The following is a 15,513-nucleotide window of genomic DNA, read 5'->3' as shown; positions in this document are numbered from 1 at the left end:
ATTGCTGCTGCTGTTTGCATCCCTGAGGGTCTCCTTCTCCATCGCTTGTGCCCCCTCTCACCCAGGAGATGGAGCGTGCAGCCCTCCGAGCTCAAAAAAAGCCAGATATTTCTCCTGTGGGTTTTTTTTTTTAATGCCATGAGCTAAGTATCCTCCTCTATACATCCTCATGCTTCCTAAATAATAATAAATAATACATGTTGGTTTAATCCAGACCCAGCCACAGCTCAAGCAAATAACATCTGTCCCACCAGCCGCTGCCCAGGACAGAATTTGGGCAAGATGGAGCCGGGGTCCACCCCAGCGTTGCCTCATTTAAGTCCTTATAGTTCAATAATGGCCTCACTCTATAAGCGACCAAGGATTCCTGCCTGAAGACCCTCTCCCAAACCCCCCTGGGCTCCTTAAAAACTGAAAAAGGAGTAAATTACGGCAAATGGCATCATAGAAAACCACAGTAAAAACTGGATATAAGAGCCAGCATCTTCCACCCAGCAGCCTAGCGACATGCCATCTTCTCCCCAGGGAAAGCACGCACGGTTTCCTAACCCCCCAAAGCCACCATTTGCTGAGTGCGAGCAGCCAGATTTCAGCCCAAGGGCAGCACAGAGAAACATGGGGAGACCAGCAGAAAACCAGCTTTTTTTCCTTCTTTTTTTCTTTTTTCACACCGTCGCAGTCCTAGCTTTCCCCGAGAATTCTCCTCCAAATTACCTCCACCCTGATACCACAACACCGATTGATTTAGAATTTGCAGGCAGGATCTTATTCATTGCATCGCAGTGGCACTGTCAGGCAAACCCCAATTTTAATGATGTTGGAAGGCTAAATATATTATAGCTTCAGAGCTTGAAATTTCCACCCTACCGGGACAGTAAGAAATTTTCCCTGGTGATCCTAAGAAATAAGCGCTTGGTCTCTGCAGAATTCAAGGTTTCAAATAAAAAAATATCCTTAGCACTCAGCTGTACCGAGAGCCAACTGCAAGAAATGCAAACCAGGGAAGCGCTGTCTTCATGCTGCCAAGCTGCTTCAGCAGAACGAAATTAAGCATCTCCCACCCCTTTCACAGCTGCCCTTCAAAACTTTGGGAGGCTTTGAACAAAGTAAAAGGTCTGTTATGGACAGGTCAGGTCTCTTGGGAAAGCTGGAAAGGATCCCTAGACACCATGAGGATCCCACTTTTTTCATATATAAATATATATATCATACTTCCACTTAGCTGCTGGCTAATAATTTTAGGTTTCTAGCCAAGAGGTGACTGCTGGATGTTTCCAACCTGTTTTCTAGCAACCATGCAAATTTATACTGGGAACCTGCAAGAGTTCAACCAGCATCGCATGAAGAGGCTGAGAGCAGCCCCAGCTTCTCGGACTGCTGTTGCCAGCCAAAGCTGGGGGATTTGGGTTGCGAGGAAGACTCGGGAGCTCGACTTGCATAAAAGTGGCTGCAATTTGTGATGCTTGTGTTTTGGATGAGTGGGAACGCTGTACCACTCCATGCTCGGGAAAGAGGTGCAGGAAACACTACCAGCAACATCAAGCTTCGAGCAGAAGTGGCTTAAAATGGACAGCTGGGGAACACCAATTTAAAGGAAAAAAGCAGAAAAGTGCATTGGAAGAGGAGAGAGCCAGGGGAAGGAGCTGGGAAATGAAAAGTGAAGGAAGAAAAAACAGAGATAAAAGGATCAGATGGGCTAGAAAGAGGGGAAAGAAAAGGGTAACCCTTTAACTGCATCACTTCTAGCCAAGAAATTTCTATTTTAAAAAGATTCATAGCTTTCTTGGAGATTCAAGCTCTGTGCCATAGGACTGCCATCGAGCTTACAGGACTATTGCAAAGCAGGCAGCGCACGCTGCAGATCGCATTTGTCAGGCAGAGCTGAAGGGACACCACTATCGCTTTAAAAAAATCGTATTTTTCTGCTTTAAAAGGTTTCACTGCTGTTGTCACAGTAACAAGATTAGGTGGAAAACATTTTTCTTCATACCCTCCGGGTGTTTGCATGTTGCATTGGGGCTCCGCTCGCAGCCAGCCCCAGACACTGGGGCCAGTCTCCCTTCCACCAAACCCATTTGGTGAGGATAATTAGCAAAGCCTCATCAGAAATCTTTGTAAACCTAAGAGGACAAATCCAGGTGGCTTCAGTACCTGAAGCTATTTTTAGGTGATTTATGTTGTTTCTAATTGGTTCTGAGATTAGATTTTTTTTTTTAAATGGCATCAATAGGAAGCTTTGTTCATCTCTGAGCTTTAGTCCCCTAGAAACGTGAGAGAGATACATATATATACACACTTTATTTGTGGAGATGTCTTAAGCATCATGTCACAGAACAGGGGAGTTTGAAAGGGCTGGCTACAGCCAAGAGAAAAAATTGAAACCAGCTCGTCTCTCATCACATCTGCATGGCAGAAATGCAAGTAGTCAATGAGCTACATAAAACGTGAAAACTCATCTTAAATATTCTTTAGACTGAAAACACCAGCCCTGAACACACTGCCAGCATTTGAGACATTTGACAGCATATTACATGTCCCACACAGACCAAGAACATTAAAACCACCCAGGAAACCCAGGAGCTCAGGTTCCCAGGCAGGCTGAGCACCTGCACCAGCATGGGGAGAGCCCTCATCCTCAATCAGCCTCAACAGCAGCTAATTAACTAATTAGCTTCATCATTCCACCCCCACTTACAGGGAAGAAGTGGTAAGATCCCCTGCTCCAGCTGGGGGTGGCATTTGGGGCCTTCCCAGGCCAGTGACATCCCAGTGGGAAGGTGGTGGTGGCTCCCAAAGCAGCTGAGATACATCTGCTCCCACCTGCAGCCACTGCATTAGCACCATCATGTGGATTTGATCCACTGCACAACATTCCCCCATTGCCAGTTTGTCTGCTTAAGTTTTCACCACTGGTTTTGCATCTTTCTTCCCCACATTAGCTTGTTTCCAGCTTCGAGGGACTGAGACATCCCTCCCACCACCACCCCCTCCCCACACACATACACAGTCGTGTTTAGCAGGATCCAGACATGCCTATTAATTTTTTGAGACCTAGGCAAGAATATTAATTGCATTCCAAAGGCATTCAGCACACAGCAAGTAAAAAAAAGCATTTTACACCCCGCATCATATCCAATGAAGAAGCAGACCTGCAAAAAGCTATTAGTTGTGGAAATCAAAACACATCTGTGCAAAGTGCTGTACAAGTCCTCAGTCCGCCTGCAACAGAAAGGTAACTCCAGCCTCCTGCATGAGCTCCTACTACAATGCAAGCCCCAAAAAACTTTGAAGTCTTCGCCTTACTTTGTTCCTACTTCAGCAAAACCTCTTAACTCTTGGCTGTGAATACTATTTGCATCCCCCTCCCCTAAAGGAAAGGCTGCGCAGCTCCTGCATCCCATCATGACAGGCTCTGCCACGGCATCTCGCCCAGCTTGACCCACCACGGGAAGGGATTGGGATGCACAAGGGCCAACGATGACACAAGAGCTAAACCCAACTGCGTTGAGGAGGTCAGAGAGCTTTCAGTATTCAGGTCCTCCCGTTTTTCTGTGCAACACCCCTTATGTTTTCCCAGCCATAAAATTGATGTTTATCTCACCGCTAACTGCCTTACAGAGATCATTACACATTGCAAATTCAACCATTTGCAGATAAAACAAGCACGAGCAGCCTGGAAACTGTCACACCGCTCCTGTCGCCTTGCCACATTACAATGCTTTACAACCTCTAAGCTGAAAATTAACATATAAAACCAAGAGGCCTGGAAATACTCACTGGGCAAACAATGAAAACCAAGCAGAGGTAATTCCTCCACCCGCCCCTCGCCACCCCTGCTCAACCAGGGAAAATTAATTTTTAAGTGAGATGAATTCTGAAGCTATTCTTGTGGCATTAAGCAAAAAAAAAAAAACAACAAGAGGAGCTTATGCTTCCTTGTCTGAAATAGCTGAAATGTCCCTCTGGATCTGTGTCTGTTGGAAAATATGGAGGGGACAGAAGGCAAAGAGGGGGATGCAGATACCAAAACAAGCCCCAGAAGAAACATCACCAGCTACCACTGCTGCACCTCATGGCATAGGTGCCATGAATGAGCAGGGGAGGGATGCTGAGCTCACATCTGGATCAGACCACACAGACAGGGCTACCAGCCCTGCTTGTGCTAATGCCCTCAGAGATCTCCACCTCACCCCAAATACCTTCAGACTCCTTTACTGGTAGCCACAGAGGAAGGAGTAGACCTCCATGGTCCACCTGGACCCAGCCTCTTTCCCAGGGTCTCCAGCAAATGCCAGAGCAAGGAAAGCTGATAGCTTGGAAATCTTTAGCCCCGAGATATGCCAGGGCATTCTTTTGAAAAGATTGCCATCTTGTGTCTTTTCAGGCACTTGAACATTGGTTGCCTTTGTATTTGAGACCACAGGTCTTGTTCAGGAGCTTTATTACACACAATCAGGGGCAATAAAGACCCTTGACAGTTACAGATGGCTTCGCTGTGCCCTGTTCTTAGTGTTACCTTGTAAAGTTGGACAGTAATGTTACCCTCATTTTTTTTCATCTCAATTTATGATTCCTCTACCATGACAAGCCACTTATGCCCTCCACGGTTACATATACCATATCCTTCAAGGCCAGTAAATCACAGTCTCAAGTCATGTCAAATTTTGCGAAATAAAACTAAATTGCAGTTGTCCTCTAAGGCAAGGAGCTGCAAAATTGAGAGAGAACAACCACTGTTTAAAGCCAGAAATTTGGCCGGCAGCCTCCCATCGTGTGCCAGGGCAAGGATTACCAAAAACCCCTAAATGAAAGAGAAAAGTCTGACACAAGGGAGCCCAGAGGACCCTCTGTGCCACCCCAGCAAGCTGCCTCCATAGGTACTTTTATGGTCTAATGGCAAGAGTTAAAACTGCTTCAGACTCACAGGATTTCTCTATATAAGCTGAGCCTCCAGTCCCCCACAGCCGGGATACAGAGGGCTGGGAGCAGGACGGAGCTGGGCTCCAGCAACATTTATTCATTGAGGCTCAGTCCCTGGGCTGGATTTGTGCTTGGAAAGAAAACTGGGGAGCTGATGGGATCACAGCTTCTTGTTTTAAGGGCTTTTTGTGCAGACAGAAGTTAGAGAACTATTAACACAGCAAGATTTTGCTCAGCTGAGCCCATCTGGGTTCAAAGTGCTGGGCACCTCACCAGGGACTGGGGAAACTGAGGACAAAGAGCACAAAAACCCCATTAACCCCAAACCCACGCTTTACATTTTTCAGGGGCACAGTGACTTGCCTTTTCCCTTCTGTAGCAGAGTTAAACTTCCATGAGAGCTGAATTAACTTGGAGAAGAACCAGCACCAGGGACAGACAGCAGCATGCTAGAATAAGAGCAGGGAAGACCCGCACCACCACTGTGCTTGCTAATTCCTCTCCCCACATCCCACACTGCTAATTCACAGGGCACTCAAACCATTCCATGTGTTGCAGATTCACCATCACACCATGGCACAGCCCAGCAGAGATACTAGGGCAAGGCTTTCACCCCATACAACCATCTCTCAGCAAAACCCTTGCAATAAGCACTGCTATTTTGGAAAACCCTATTTCAAAGTTTGTTCCCTGGTCTAAGCTCAGGGGGCTTCTTCACTTCGCAAGGTGACCTCGCACCACATCACGTGAGCCCAGAGTGTGAATAAGGTGCAAGCTCTTCACGTGGAACAACGCCCTAGAAGCAGAAAAGATCCAACCCGCAAAAAAAAAAGAGGACAATTACAAGCAGCCATGACAGAGACAGAAAAACACAAAACATCTCTTGCCAGATCCTTAGCTGATAAAAACCCAACATGCGTAACACACAGCTTCGGGCTGGGATACACTTACCCATCTCTGAATGTTTAATGGGAGCGTACGCATCAGTTAATCAGCAGCACAAGACACAAAGCATTTCGTACCTCCTCTCCACATGTTGTGCAATTAAAAGGCTTCTCATTCAGGCACAGAGAGAAAAGTCGAGGGACTTGGGCTGTGAAGCATCCATTATTCAAAAGTGTATCCATTATTAAAAGTTTTTCTTAAAATCCTATTGTCAGCTTGAAAGGAAAAAGAAAATGAGTTTTTGAAAGCTGTGCTCCATTGATATTCCACTCCAATTTTTGCTGATTGTAAGTACTAAAACTCTAGACATTTTCAAGAGCTGAAGAAATCCTTCACAGTTTCTGAGAAAGGCAACACCCTGTGGGTAGTCGTAATTTTTCTCCCTCACTTAACTCTACCTAGCAGGGTTGTGATCCACCCTGGCCAACAGCATCCTCCTTTCCCAAATTGCTCAGCTACCCCAGCATGAGGCTGACAAGCGCCTATTCAGAAGGCAGCAATAACAAATAACTCAGCAAGCAGCAGCAGATACCCACCATCACATCTGCCCAGCTTATTGACATCCATAGGCTCAGCTGAATGAAGTCTGGGTGGGATGTACAACCTTCTCACAGCACCTGGGAGCTTCAGTGTGGGGTGCCAGGACTAGGCTGCAGGTCACAGGGACATGAGTCCCAAGGGTGCCTCCCACCACCCAGATGCGGGTGCAGAGGCACAGCAGGCCCCACAGAGCCAAAGCAAGGGAAAGCCCAGCACTACCACAGCTCCTGCTGCAAAGGGAAGACACTGGGACAACCAAACAGTGCTGCTCCAGGAAAGATGTCTCAAAGGAATCACCTGGAAGACAGAAGATCTTCAACAAGAACAACAAACAATCAACTGCTAACACTAGGATATAAAAGCAAGTAGCAAAGGAGGTTTTACCTTTGGAGGAGGAGGAGCTGGGGGACCTAAAGGGAAGAGTGTTGAAAGCCCCCAGGACCAGACATCTCCATAGGGGTGAGGTGGGTCTAAAGTCCAGCTGGCAAGTCTGTCCACAGGTCAGAATCAGGTCTAGAGAAAGTACCTAGGTCAAACACACTTGGCTGGGTCCAGAAGCAGCAGGGTCTAAGGCCAGTCTGGCTATGCTGAGCCAGAGTTGGTGTTCCTACAACACAGCTTAGAGAAGAAGTAAAGCCCGCAGGCTGAGCTTATATAGGACCCCAGGCCTGTGGGTGGGGATGCTCAGGTGAGGCCAGTCAGGGCCACTAAAGCTTATTAAGGCACTGAGAGGCCCAGCAGGGGCTTTGGAGAGGTAAAGTGGGAAAAGGTGGGTTTCTGCTATAGGGCTGGCTAATGAAGCAGGAAGAGCTAGAGTAAAACAGTTGTTGAAGATAGGCATCAGGTTGAGAAGCAGAGATCAAAACCTGAAACGTGTTCCACAGTCCTAAAATAAAAAAGATACTTATTACTTTGTATAAAATAACTACTTCTGAGCAAAAAGCAGAAGTCCTTGAAAGGCTTCTATACCATTGAAGAGATAAAGCTGTAAGGCAAGATAAAGCTGGGGTGGGTCTCTGAAGGCCTGAAGACCCTTCTACCTAGGAGAAGGAAGATCAAGAAAAGATGTGGCAAAAAGAGGTAAGCAGCACTTAGTGAGGGACTTGTTTCTTTGGGGTTTATTATAATAGAAATAATATAAAAAATACTCTCAGATAGACTGAGAATCTATCAGTTTGTTTAGGTTTTCTGTATCCATACTGTATAACTAAATTGTGGAACTCCTTGTGGTGTGACCTGAAGACACTAAAGATATTATTTCAACAAAGGAAGCTGATGGAAGGATGATGATTGAAGGCTAATAAATGCAGTAATCTAGGTGTAACGTATGACTTAAAGTCCTTAAACACTGCTGGAAGCTCAGTGGGTGCAACAGGGTAAGGGTCCTGCTCTTCCACCATCAGCCGAACTACTTTACTATCATCAGACTACTAACTTTAGGTGTTGCCAATAATTTAGGGGACAGCTTAAACATATGAAATGAAACCACTGTTCAGTGATCTTTGCTGACCACCGTCTTTAAGCAGTGCATTTACCTAAAGCACAATGATGCTCCAATTGTGGATACTTGTAGAGAGCTTCCAGGACGCTAAAATGAGCTGGATGTTATCTACAGTACAGCTACAGCTCACAGCTTATTTGGATAAATTCTTTGCCGCAGTAGACCATTTTCTGCTATTACCAGTGAAATAAGCTAAAAACCCACTTCTTTTCTTCTGCAATGAGAAGCTGTGCATAATGTGATGAATTTGCAAAGCTCTTAAAGGATGGATGAGAGTTAAATAACTTCCTCCAGGGTCTAAGGCACTGCAAAGCAGGACTGGAGGGGCTGCCGTAATAAAGGCATGCTAAGAAAGCCAGGAGGGTTATTGCAGCAGAGGAAGCACTTTGTGATCAAGGCAGTGCTGAAGCAGCTCGTGCAGCTGGAATCTATGCGATGCTGGAACAGCAGGGCACAGCACAGACCAATTTAAGTATTGTCGGATGAAATGGTTTGACTATTGGTTGGACTACACAGTCCATTGTAGTTTAAGTCTCTCTCATTAAGCTTCGAAGAGTATAGCTAGCTTGTTACCAGAGTTTCAGGTTCCTTTTGTTTGCAGCGATGCTTATGAAGGTAATGGTATCTGTAATTGCCCCTCCTGGGACCAAGCTGGACTGATACAGGGTCAAGAGCCCATTCCTCCTCCCCAGGCAGAAATGACCGAGAATGTGGGTGGGCAAGGGGGAGGGAAGGCAGGAGAGCAGTCTCCCTTCCTTGCTGGTCACTGCTGGAGGCGGGGTGGGCCAGTGACTTCATTCCCTGGTCAAAACATACCTGCAAACCTTTTCGCCTCCACCTATGTCTTTCTCATTTTGGTCCTCGTTTCAGATCAGACCTTTCTGTCAAGCTGCTTATCGGATGCTTGGCGGGGCAGGGCTCTGACGACCTATGGCAGTGGCTTCCAAACGGGGGTCGGTGGAACCCCAGTTAGCCTCAGTTGCTCTTTGTACAGCTCAAACTAGGTAAAAAGAAGCTGGAAGTGAGCTACTTTCCTCTGCTCCCATAACCAATAACCACAGCCAACACAGGGTATGAGGCTGTTGGCAATAAGGGAAAAATGGCCCATAGCCTACTGATGGGGTTGGACAAGCTGTGTAAGAAGTCAGCTTACATCTGGGCTATATATGTCACTCTGCCACTGAGAAATGTTGTTGGGTCAGATTTTGAGCGCTGTGTAAACTTCTTCAAGATTTTGGGAGGCCAGGCAAACCTGGTCAAAATGACTGTTCCTGCAGCTGTGGTGATACAGGACATTCATGAGCCTTGGCAGGAGCCTTTCCAGCTGGTGGTTGAGCCAAGAAAGGGGACAGGCTAAAAGCACACAGCCATCAACAGGTACCCCTGTTCAGCTGACATGCAGCAACTTCTTAAGCCACCGTAACGAAGTTGTGTCCCTGACTCATTTGGCTTGTCCACGGTTGGGGTGGGAGCTTGGAGAGTTTCCTCCTCTGTCCTGGGGAAACAGCACATTTACTTCATGGAGATGATGACCTTTCCTAGGACTTGCGCTGGAGTATGTGGTTGAAGGCTTCTTTTACCTGCAAACACAAAGCCCCGGGTATCTGCGGTGATGGCCATCAGGGCAAGGCTTTGCAGGGAAGGAAGGGGCAGAACGAGGATGCATGGGAGAGGTCTGCATCTGAGCCTGGGCTTTCCACCCCTGGGATCTACTGCTGGGTTTGAAATAACTCAGGATCAGACCAGCTCCTCTAACTTACATCCCTGAGTGTGCTGGATGGTGGCTACATAAATATTTCTGGGGAGCTGAGCCATTATTTAAGGATTAAAATACCATCAAATGAGGGAAAAAAAAGTGTTTTGAACACCTTCAGAGGTGCTCAGGGGGAAAAAGGCAAATGAAGGCACATCTAAATCTAATCCACTTTTAAAATATTATCCCAGCATATTATTCTTCTTTAAGATCACAAACTCTTTGGTATGGGAGTGAGTGGTTTTATATGACTTTTCCTATTGAGCATGTTGCAATTCTGGCCTTGCAGTACTGAACCAGGAGTTAACGGCTCCCTGGCTCAAACCCAAATTAAAAAGGGTGAGGGGAAAATGGGATTTCTTGATTTAATGTTTTTGTTTCTTAGAGAAGCAGGATTCTGGAGGCTTCTGTGCCAGGAGCCTAACTGCACACAAAAACCTGTTTCTACCTACAAAAAAAAGCTTTGCTAAAATAATCCTGAGGAATCTGCTCTGTGCTTACCTCTTCCAGTTTGAAGGCTGCTCCAACATGGGGATGGATATTTCCTTCCTGGCAATACTGGGGAATGGAGGAGATAGTAGAGGGAAAAAAAATGGGGAAATCATCTTCCTGGTACTGACTCCAGCACTCTCCTGTGGCAGACACTCTTCAGAAGCAGCAGGTTGGTGGGAATCGGGGGGATTTTTCCTCTGGTAAAAATACAGCCTTTTTCCTCGGCTGTATCTGGACCCTAAAGTAGCCTCCCCTTGGCTGCATCTCTGCAAACAGAGCCCCACGCATTTGCTTAACCTTCCCCCAAAGCAAAACCTTCAAACAGGCCAACAGCATCACCTGTGCTTGCATGGGTTTGTCATAAGCTAGAGCAAGGCAGGGCTTTTATTTCAGTGCAACTTTGCAGAGCTGCCTTGAAGAGGTCCCCACCGATGGCCTCGATGGCCATGTTGACTGCTCTGCTGCTTTTGAGCATCTTCATTTCCTCTCTGCCTGCTCCGGCTGCAGTTCGTGCTGTGGTTCATGCTGCTCTTCAGAGCCAGCGCGTATTTGAGGTCACTTCCAGCTGCCACTATCACCTGAGACCAAAGGAAAACCCACCACCCAGTGCAAAAGCTGCTCTGCTCGGAGAAGCACAGAGCATCTCAGGCTGGAGGTATGTTTCTTTATTTTATTTATAGCAAATAAGAAGTTGGAGCCAGAGACCCAACTCTTTCTTTGTATATATTTAAAATGCGTATATGTATATGGCACAGCAGAAACATGTCATTTATTCCTGAAGGGGACAATATGTTTCAAGGCCACAAGAATCCCCCCTGCAGTCAGGGATGTGCTGGGTACCGCAGCCATTTGAGGGGTACCTCCGTGTAAAGGAGGTCTGTCCCCCTCCCTGGGCTCAGCTGAACCCAAGGCGCTGGCTCTGCCCCCCAGCACAAAGCTTTGATGTTGCAAAGTGAAATGATCTGCTAAGCAAGGATCTACGTCTGCTGGATGACTTTACAAGCAGAAGTACGTTAACTCCAGGCTGTAGGGGAAATGTCATTCCTGTACCATTCAGACAGACCATGTAATTGCCTCTGCTGCGGGGCAGGGGGAGGAGGATTGCATGAACCAAGGTGTAGACATGATTTCTGCAGGCTGTCCCCACCTCTGCTGTTGTCTCTCTCTGTGAACGTCAGGAAGTTGCTTAATCTCTACGGCTTTGTCTAGCGATGTTTCCGTGTTTCAGAGGAGCGGAGAACTCAGCGTTTCAGCTGCTACTGAAAAACCAGTGAGTTACAGACATCACCGGTTCGACCCTGCTCCTCCAAAACAGAGCTGCTGCCCTGGAGCCCCATCAGGAGAGACGCACGTGGACCGCACGCTCCTCTTCGGTGAGACAGCTATGCAACGTTGCCTGCTTGGGACACTTCCCAGTGAGGGGAATGGAGAATTAATTCACCACTGCACATGACCCGTGGTTTATAGAGCCTCTCAGTGCTGAACGGGCGGTTCGACCCTGCTCCTCCAAAACAGAGCTGCTGCCCTGGAGCCCCATCAGGAGAGACGCACGTGGACCGCACGCTCCTCTTCGGTGAGACAGCTATGCAACGTTGCCTGCTTGGGACACTTCCCAGTGAGGGGAATGGAGAATTAATTCACCACTGCACATGACCCGTGGTTTATAGAGCCTCTCAGTGCTGAACGGGCTCACCAGGAACATCAAATTCTTTTGTAGAAAGTTCACATTGAACAGTTTTAAAGCTCCCACGGTATCTGTGGGTTTAGTTTATACAAGCTGCCTTTCCTGCAGGCCCTGGCAATTTAATACTGTTGAAATTCAACAGGTCGGGGCTGCTGACCACATCTCTCACTGGCTGCATCCCCTCTGGATGCTCTGCAATCCTTACTTCCATGGGATCTGCACGCTTCCTCCACTCTTAGAGGGAGGGAAAATCAAGGCATAAACTCAAAATGATCTGCCCCAACTTATACAGATGTGTGCAAAAGAGACAAGATGCCACAACATTTTTGACAGCTGAAATGCCCAGGTTTGGGGTTATGCTTCAGGTGTTGCCCTCTGAGCTGCTTCTGCTGCCACTTACCCTGGCTGAAGCCATGCCCTATGGTCAAGAACCAGGGAGGTTGTGCCATAGGTGGTCAGCAATGCCACCGCATCCTTGTATGACACCTTCAGGGATCTGCTACAACATCTGCGTACAAAGACCTGCAACACAATCCCAAGGAGGGGCTGAAGCTCTGCTGGACTGAACCCATGGCGAGGAATCGTGGGGGATCGGTGTGTGAAAAGGTTTGTTTTAACAGTGTTTTTACAACTTTTTACAGCCTGCCGTTTGGGAAAAACTCCCCCCAAGCATCTCACTCTGACAGTGGTGCCAGGGGAAAGGAAAAAAGCAATTGAAGGCTTGCGAGGCGGCGGCTCTGGCAGAACTAAAGCCCTGAACAAAGATGCAAAAGTGTTCTCTGATTTTGGAAAACAAAATTTTGCTCTGTATCCTTACCTTCTGATCAACAACCCACTCTGCTGCCATAGCTTGAGTGCCAGTCACACCAATTACACTGTGTCCCTGCCAAAAAAACTCTTACTGGATGGGTGTCAGGAGAGAAATCGCGCAGTCCTGCTGTTCTCTCTGAATTAAGCATTTGATTTTCCTGCGTTTTCAGGAAGAACCGTGAACAGCTCAAGCTGTGTCTAATAACAGTCCACTTAGCAATTGCATTAACTGCACATATTTACCCCCTTCATCTCTTGAATGTGATTCCTCACGCAGAGCCTATGCCTTCTCCTTCATCCGGCAGAGCGCAGCACCTCTCACTCGCATCCACAACCACGACGCAAAGGCTTGAAGAAGACAACCCCGGTGGCATGCATCTGGATCTCCACCCACAGTGACCGATGAGGGACCACGAGGCCATTCCTAAATTCCTACATTCCTGCATTTTTCTCATCTCTTTTACCTCGCACATGGGCAGGTCTCTGGGCCAAGGGCTGGGGAAGCTTTCGGCAGCAAAGCATCAGGTGGGCTGAAGATGGCAGCATCAGCCCAGCAGACAGCAACCGCTTGCTTAACTAGGTAGGGATTTCTTTTACTTGGGAATACCGATATATTTTTGCAGAGGAAAGGGGACATTTTCACACCCTTGGACTTCAGAAGTGTGATCAAGGCACAAGACACAAGGCTCCTGGATGGGCAAAGCCAAAGGAGATGGCTCAGCCTGAAGGGCTTGCTACAAGGAGGACCACATAAGCATCACCTGGATCTTGAAAGACACAGGGGCTGAGGGCCAGAGGGGTTTGGGTTTTTTTTGCAAGGGGTGAGGATATGCCTTCAGCAGGGGAACACTCCCTGTGTCCACGCCAGGCTGAAGGGTGCCAGGGTGGCATGTCTGCCCAGGGACAGGCTGGCACCCCTACCCACGATGCTAGGCTGTCTCATGCTTATGTCAATTATTGCAGTGCTGAGGAGCTCTAGGCTCAGGACAGAAGGACACAGCCCTGCGCAAAACCTCTCTATGCTTTGCTTTTCTTAGCTTTCAGGCAAGCTTAATATTTACAGTAGCTCTCCCCACACTAGCATGAGTGCTCTTTGCACGCTACCTTGAAAATGCGAAACATTTTTTTCAGAGAGTATTTTCAGAGAATGTTAAAACGTGGTGGTCTTGTTGGCTCCAAGAAGATGCCTTGAGTGAGCCTCTGCTTTACTCGCAGTGGCCTTCGTTTCCCAGGGCTGCTCCTCTGCTCTTAGCCCAATGAGAATTTAACGCTTTAGTTCGTTAGTCACTCTACACTTTCTGCACAGATCAGTCACCTTCTCACCAGGAGTAAAGGGAAGAACATGGTTTTCCTGATACAATCCCCGGCAGGCCAAGGTACCAGCAAAATTTAACCCGCAGTAATGGACACCCGCTGGGACCTGCGAGAGCGAAGGGGACACACATGAACTCCCTCCCATCCCACAGCAGCAGACAAGTTTTAGAGATACAGCAAAGTCTGAATAACCAAATCCTGATCTCTCCAGTTGTCATGCTAACCACCGTGCTGTCCCATCTCTCAAAAGACGCTGGTGCTCTCTAAAGCACAGGGTCACAGTCTCAACCAGACAAAACTGGGGACAGCAACCGGTTTTGCTGTGGCTGTGTGGATTCTCCCCTGGGATGTTGTCCCATGGGACCTGGTGGAAAATGAACAGCATGCATTGAGGAGCAGCTATTGTGCTGGGACAGTTTTGTGCTATGCTTCAATTTGGGATGTTTATTCTTTCAGCGTATGTTGATCATTACAGGAGACTTCTGTGAATTTTATCTCCTTGGTGCAGGTACACAAGGCCCTGTGGATTTTAAGCTTGTCATCCCCTTTCCCCAGTGCAAACAATTGGGGGGGGGGGAAGCCCAAAACCCAAACATTTTTGCAGATCTCTGCTCTTTCAAGGACATGGCAAATATGTACTGAACATGCCACCACCATGGTGGAGTGTATGCTGGGATGGGCTGGCAGATACTGGAAGTGACACGTGGAAGGGGGGGTGACATCTGAACATCACGTTGCCTTGCAGCATCTTAAATTTAACCTTCCTCTTTCCCGCTATCTTCTCTACCTTTTGCAACCTGCGCGTAACCTTTGTCTGTTTGCATGTCCCGTTCTTGGGCAACTTCACTGGGATGGGACTTAGGACATCTTCCAACTCTGCTGCTTCTCTGCCTGGAGATCTTGCACAAGTCACTTGTGTAAGTCCAGTGTCCACACTAGTAAAATGGGGGCAAAGACCCTCTTCTCCTCTGTAAAGAGCCTGGAGATGTATCGGTGAGGAGAGACAGCTCTATTCTTGCTAATGTAGCATTAAAGGGGATGATTTGAACGCGGGGCTTATGCTGTTGTAAGGCGTTGCCAAATAATATGAAAAGAAGCAGTCCCTTGTGTTGTGGAGAGTTTCAGGGCAAATGGAGAGGGCAGAGCAAGTGGAGAGGGGGCTGGAGATGCTATCAAGTTCCCAGAGCAGGGCTTTCTCCAGTGCATGAAGCTGTGGAGGGGTGGTGGCCCCTGCACTCGCAACGAACACCTGGCAATGGCAGTAGTGTTTGCAGAGGAGACAGGACAGCAGGAGAGATCCAGAGAAGAGGGCGCTGAAGCAGGAGATGACTGGAGCTGAAAGAGGGGAGCAGAGGAACTACAGATCCTGGAGACAGAGCAGACAGACAGGGCAGGTACAAGCTCCCCCAAAGAACACAACTTGATTTACTTCCCCAGTATAATGGCATTAGATTATTCTTGGCAAACCATCAAACGCCACAAGCTTTTGCAGTGATCAGTATACGTGGTGGGGCTGCAGAGGAGGGGATGGAAAGCTGCCCAGAGGAAAAGGAC

At 47.7% G+C, this 15,513-nt stretch overlaps 1 protein-coding gene across 1 annotated transcript; it reads right to left on the bottom strand.

Moving 5' to 3' along the window:
• Window positions 1–9,418: 9,418 nt before the first annotated feature.
• On the bottom strand, window positions 9,419–14,065 carry LOC104082140 (quinone oxidoreductase-like protein 2; the record flags this gene model as incomplete). Its single annotated transcript, XM_009585152.1, is given in 8 exon segments — window positions 9,419–9,447; window positions 9,450–9,486; window positions 10,161–10,305; window positions 10,307–10,382; window positions 10,551–10,642; window positions 10,644–10,729; window positions 12,653–12,718; window positions 13,961–14,065. Coding segments are annotated over 8 exon segments (636 nt in total), but the record flags the coding sequence as incomplete, so codon positions are not given.
• Between the last annotated feature and the right edge of the window lie 1,448 nt (window positions 14,066–15,513).

Source organism: Fulmarus glacialis, unplaced genomic scaffold (genome assembly GCF_000690835.1).
Source record: "Fulmarus glacialis isolate BGI_N327 unplaced genomic scaffold, ASM69083v1 scaffold24429, whole genome shotgun sequence".
NCBI lineage: Eukaryota > Metazoa > Chordata > Aves > Procellariiformes > Procellariidae > Fulmarus > Fulmarus glacialis.
This window is presented reverse-complemented; position numbering and strand designations above follow the sequence as displayed.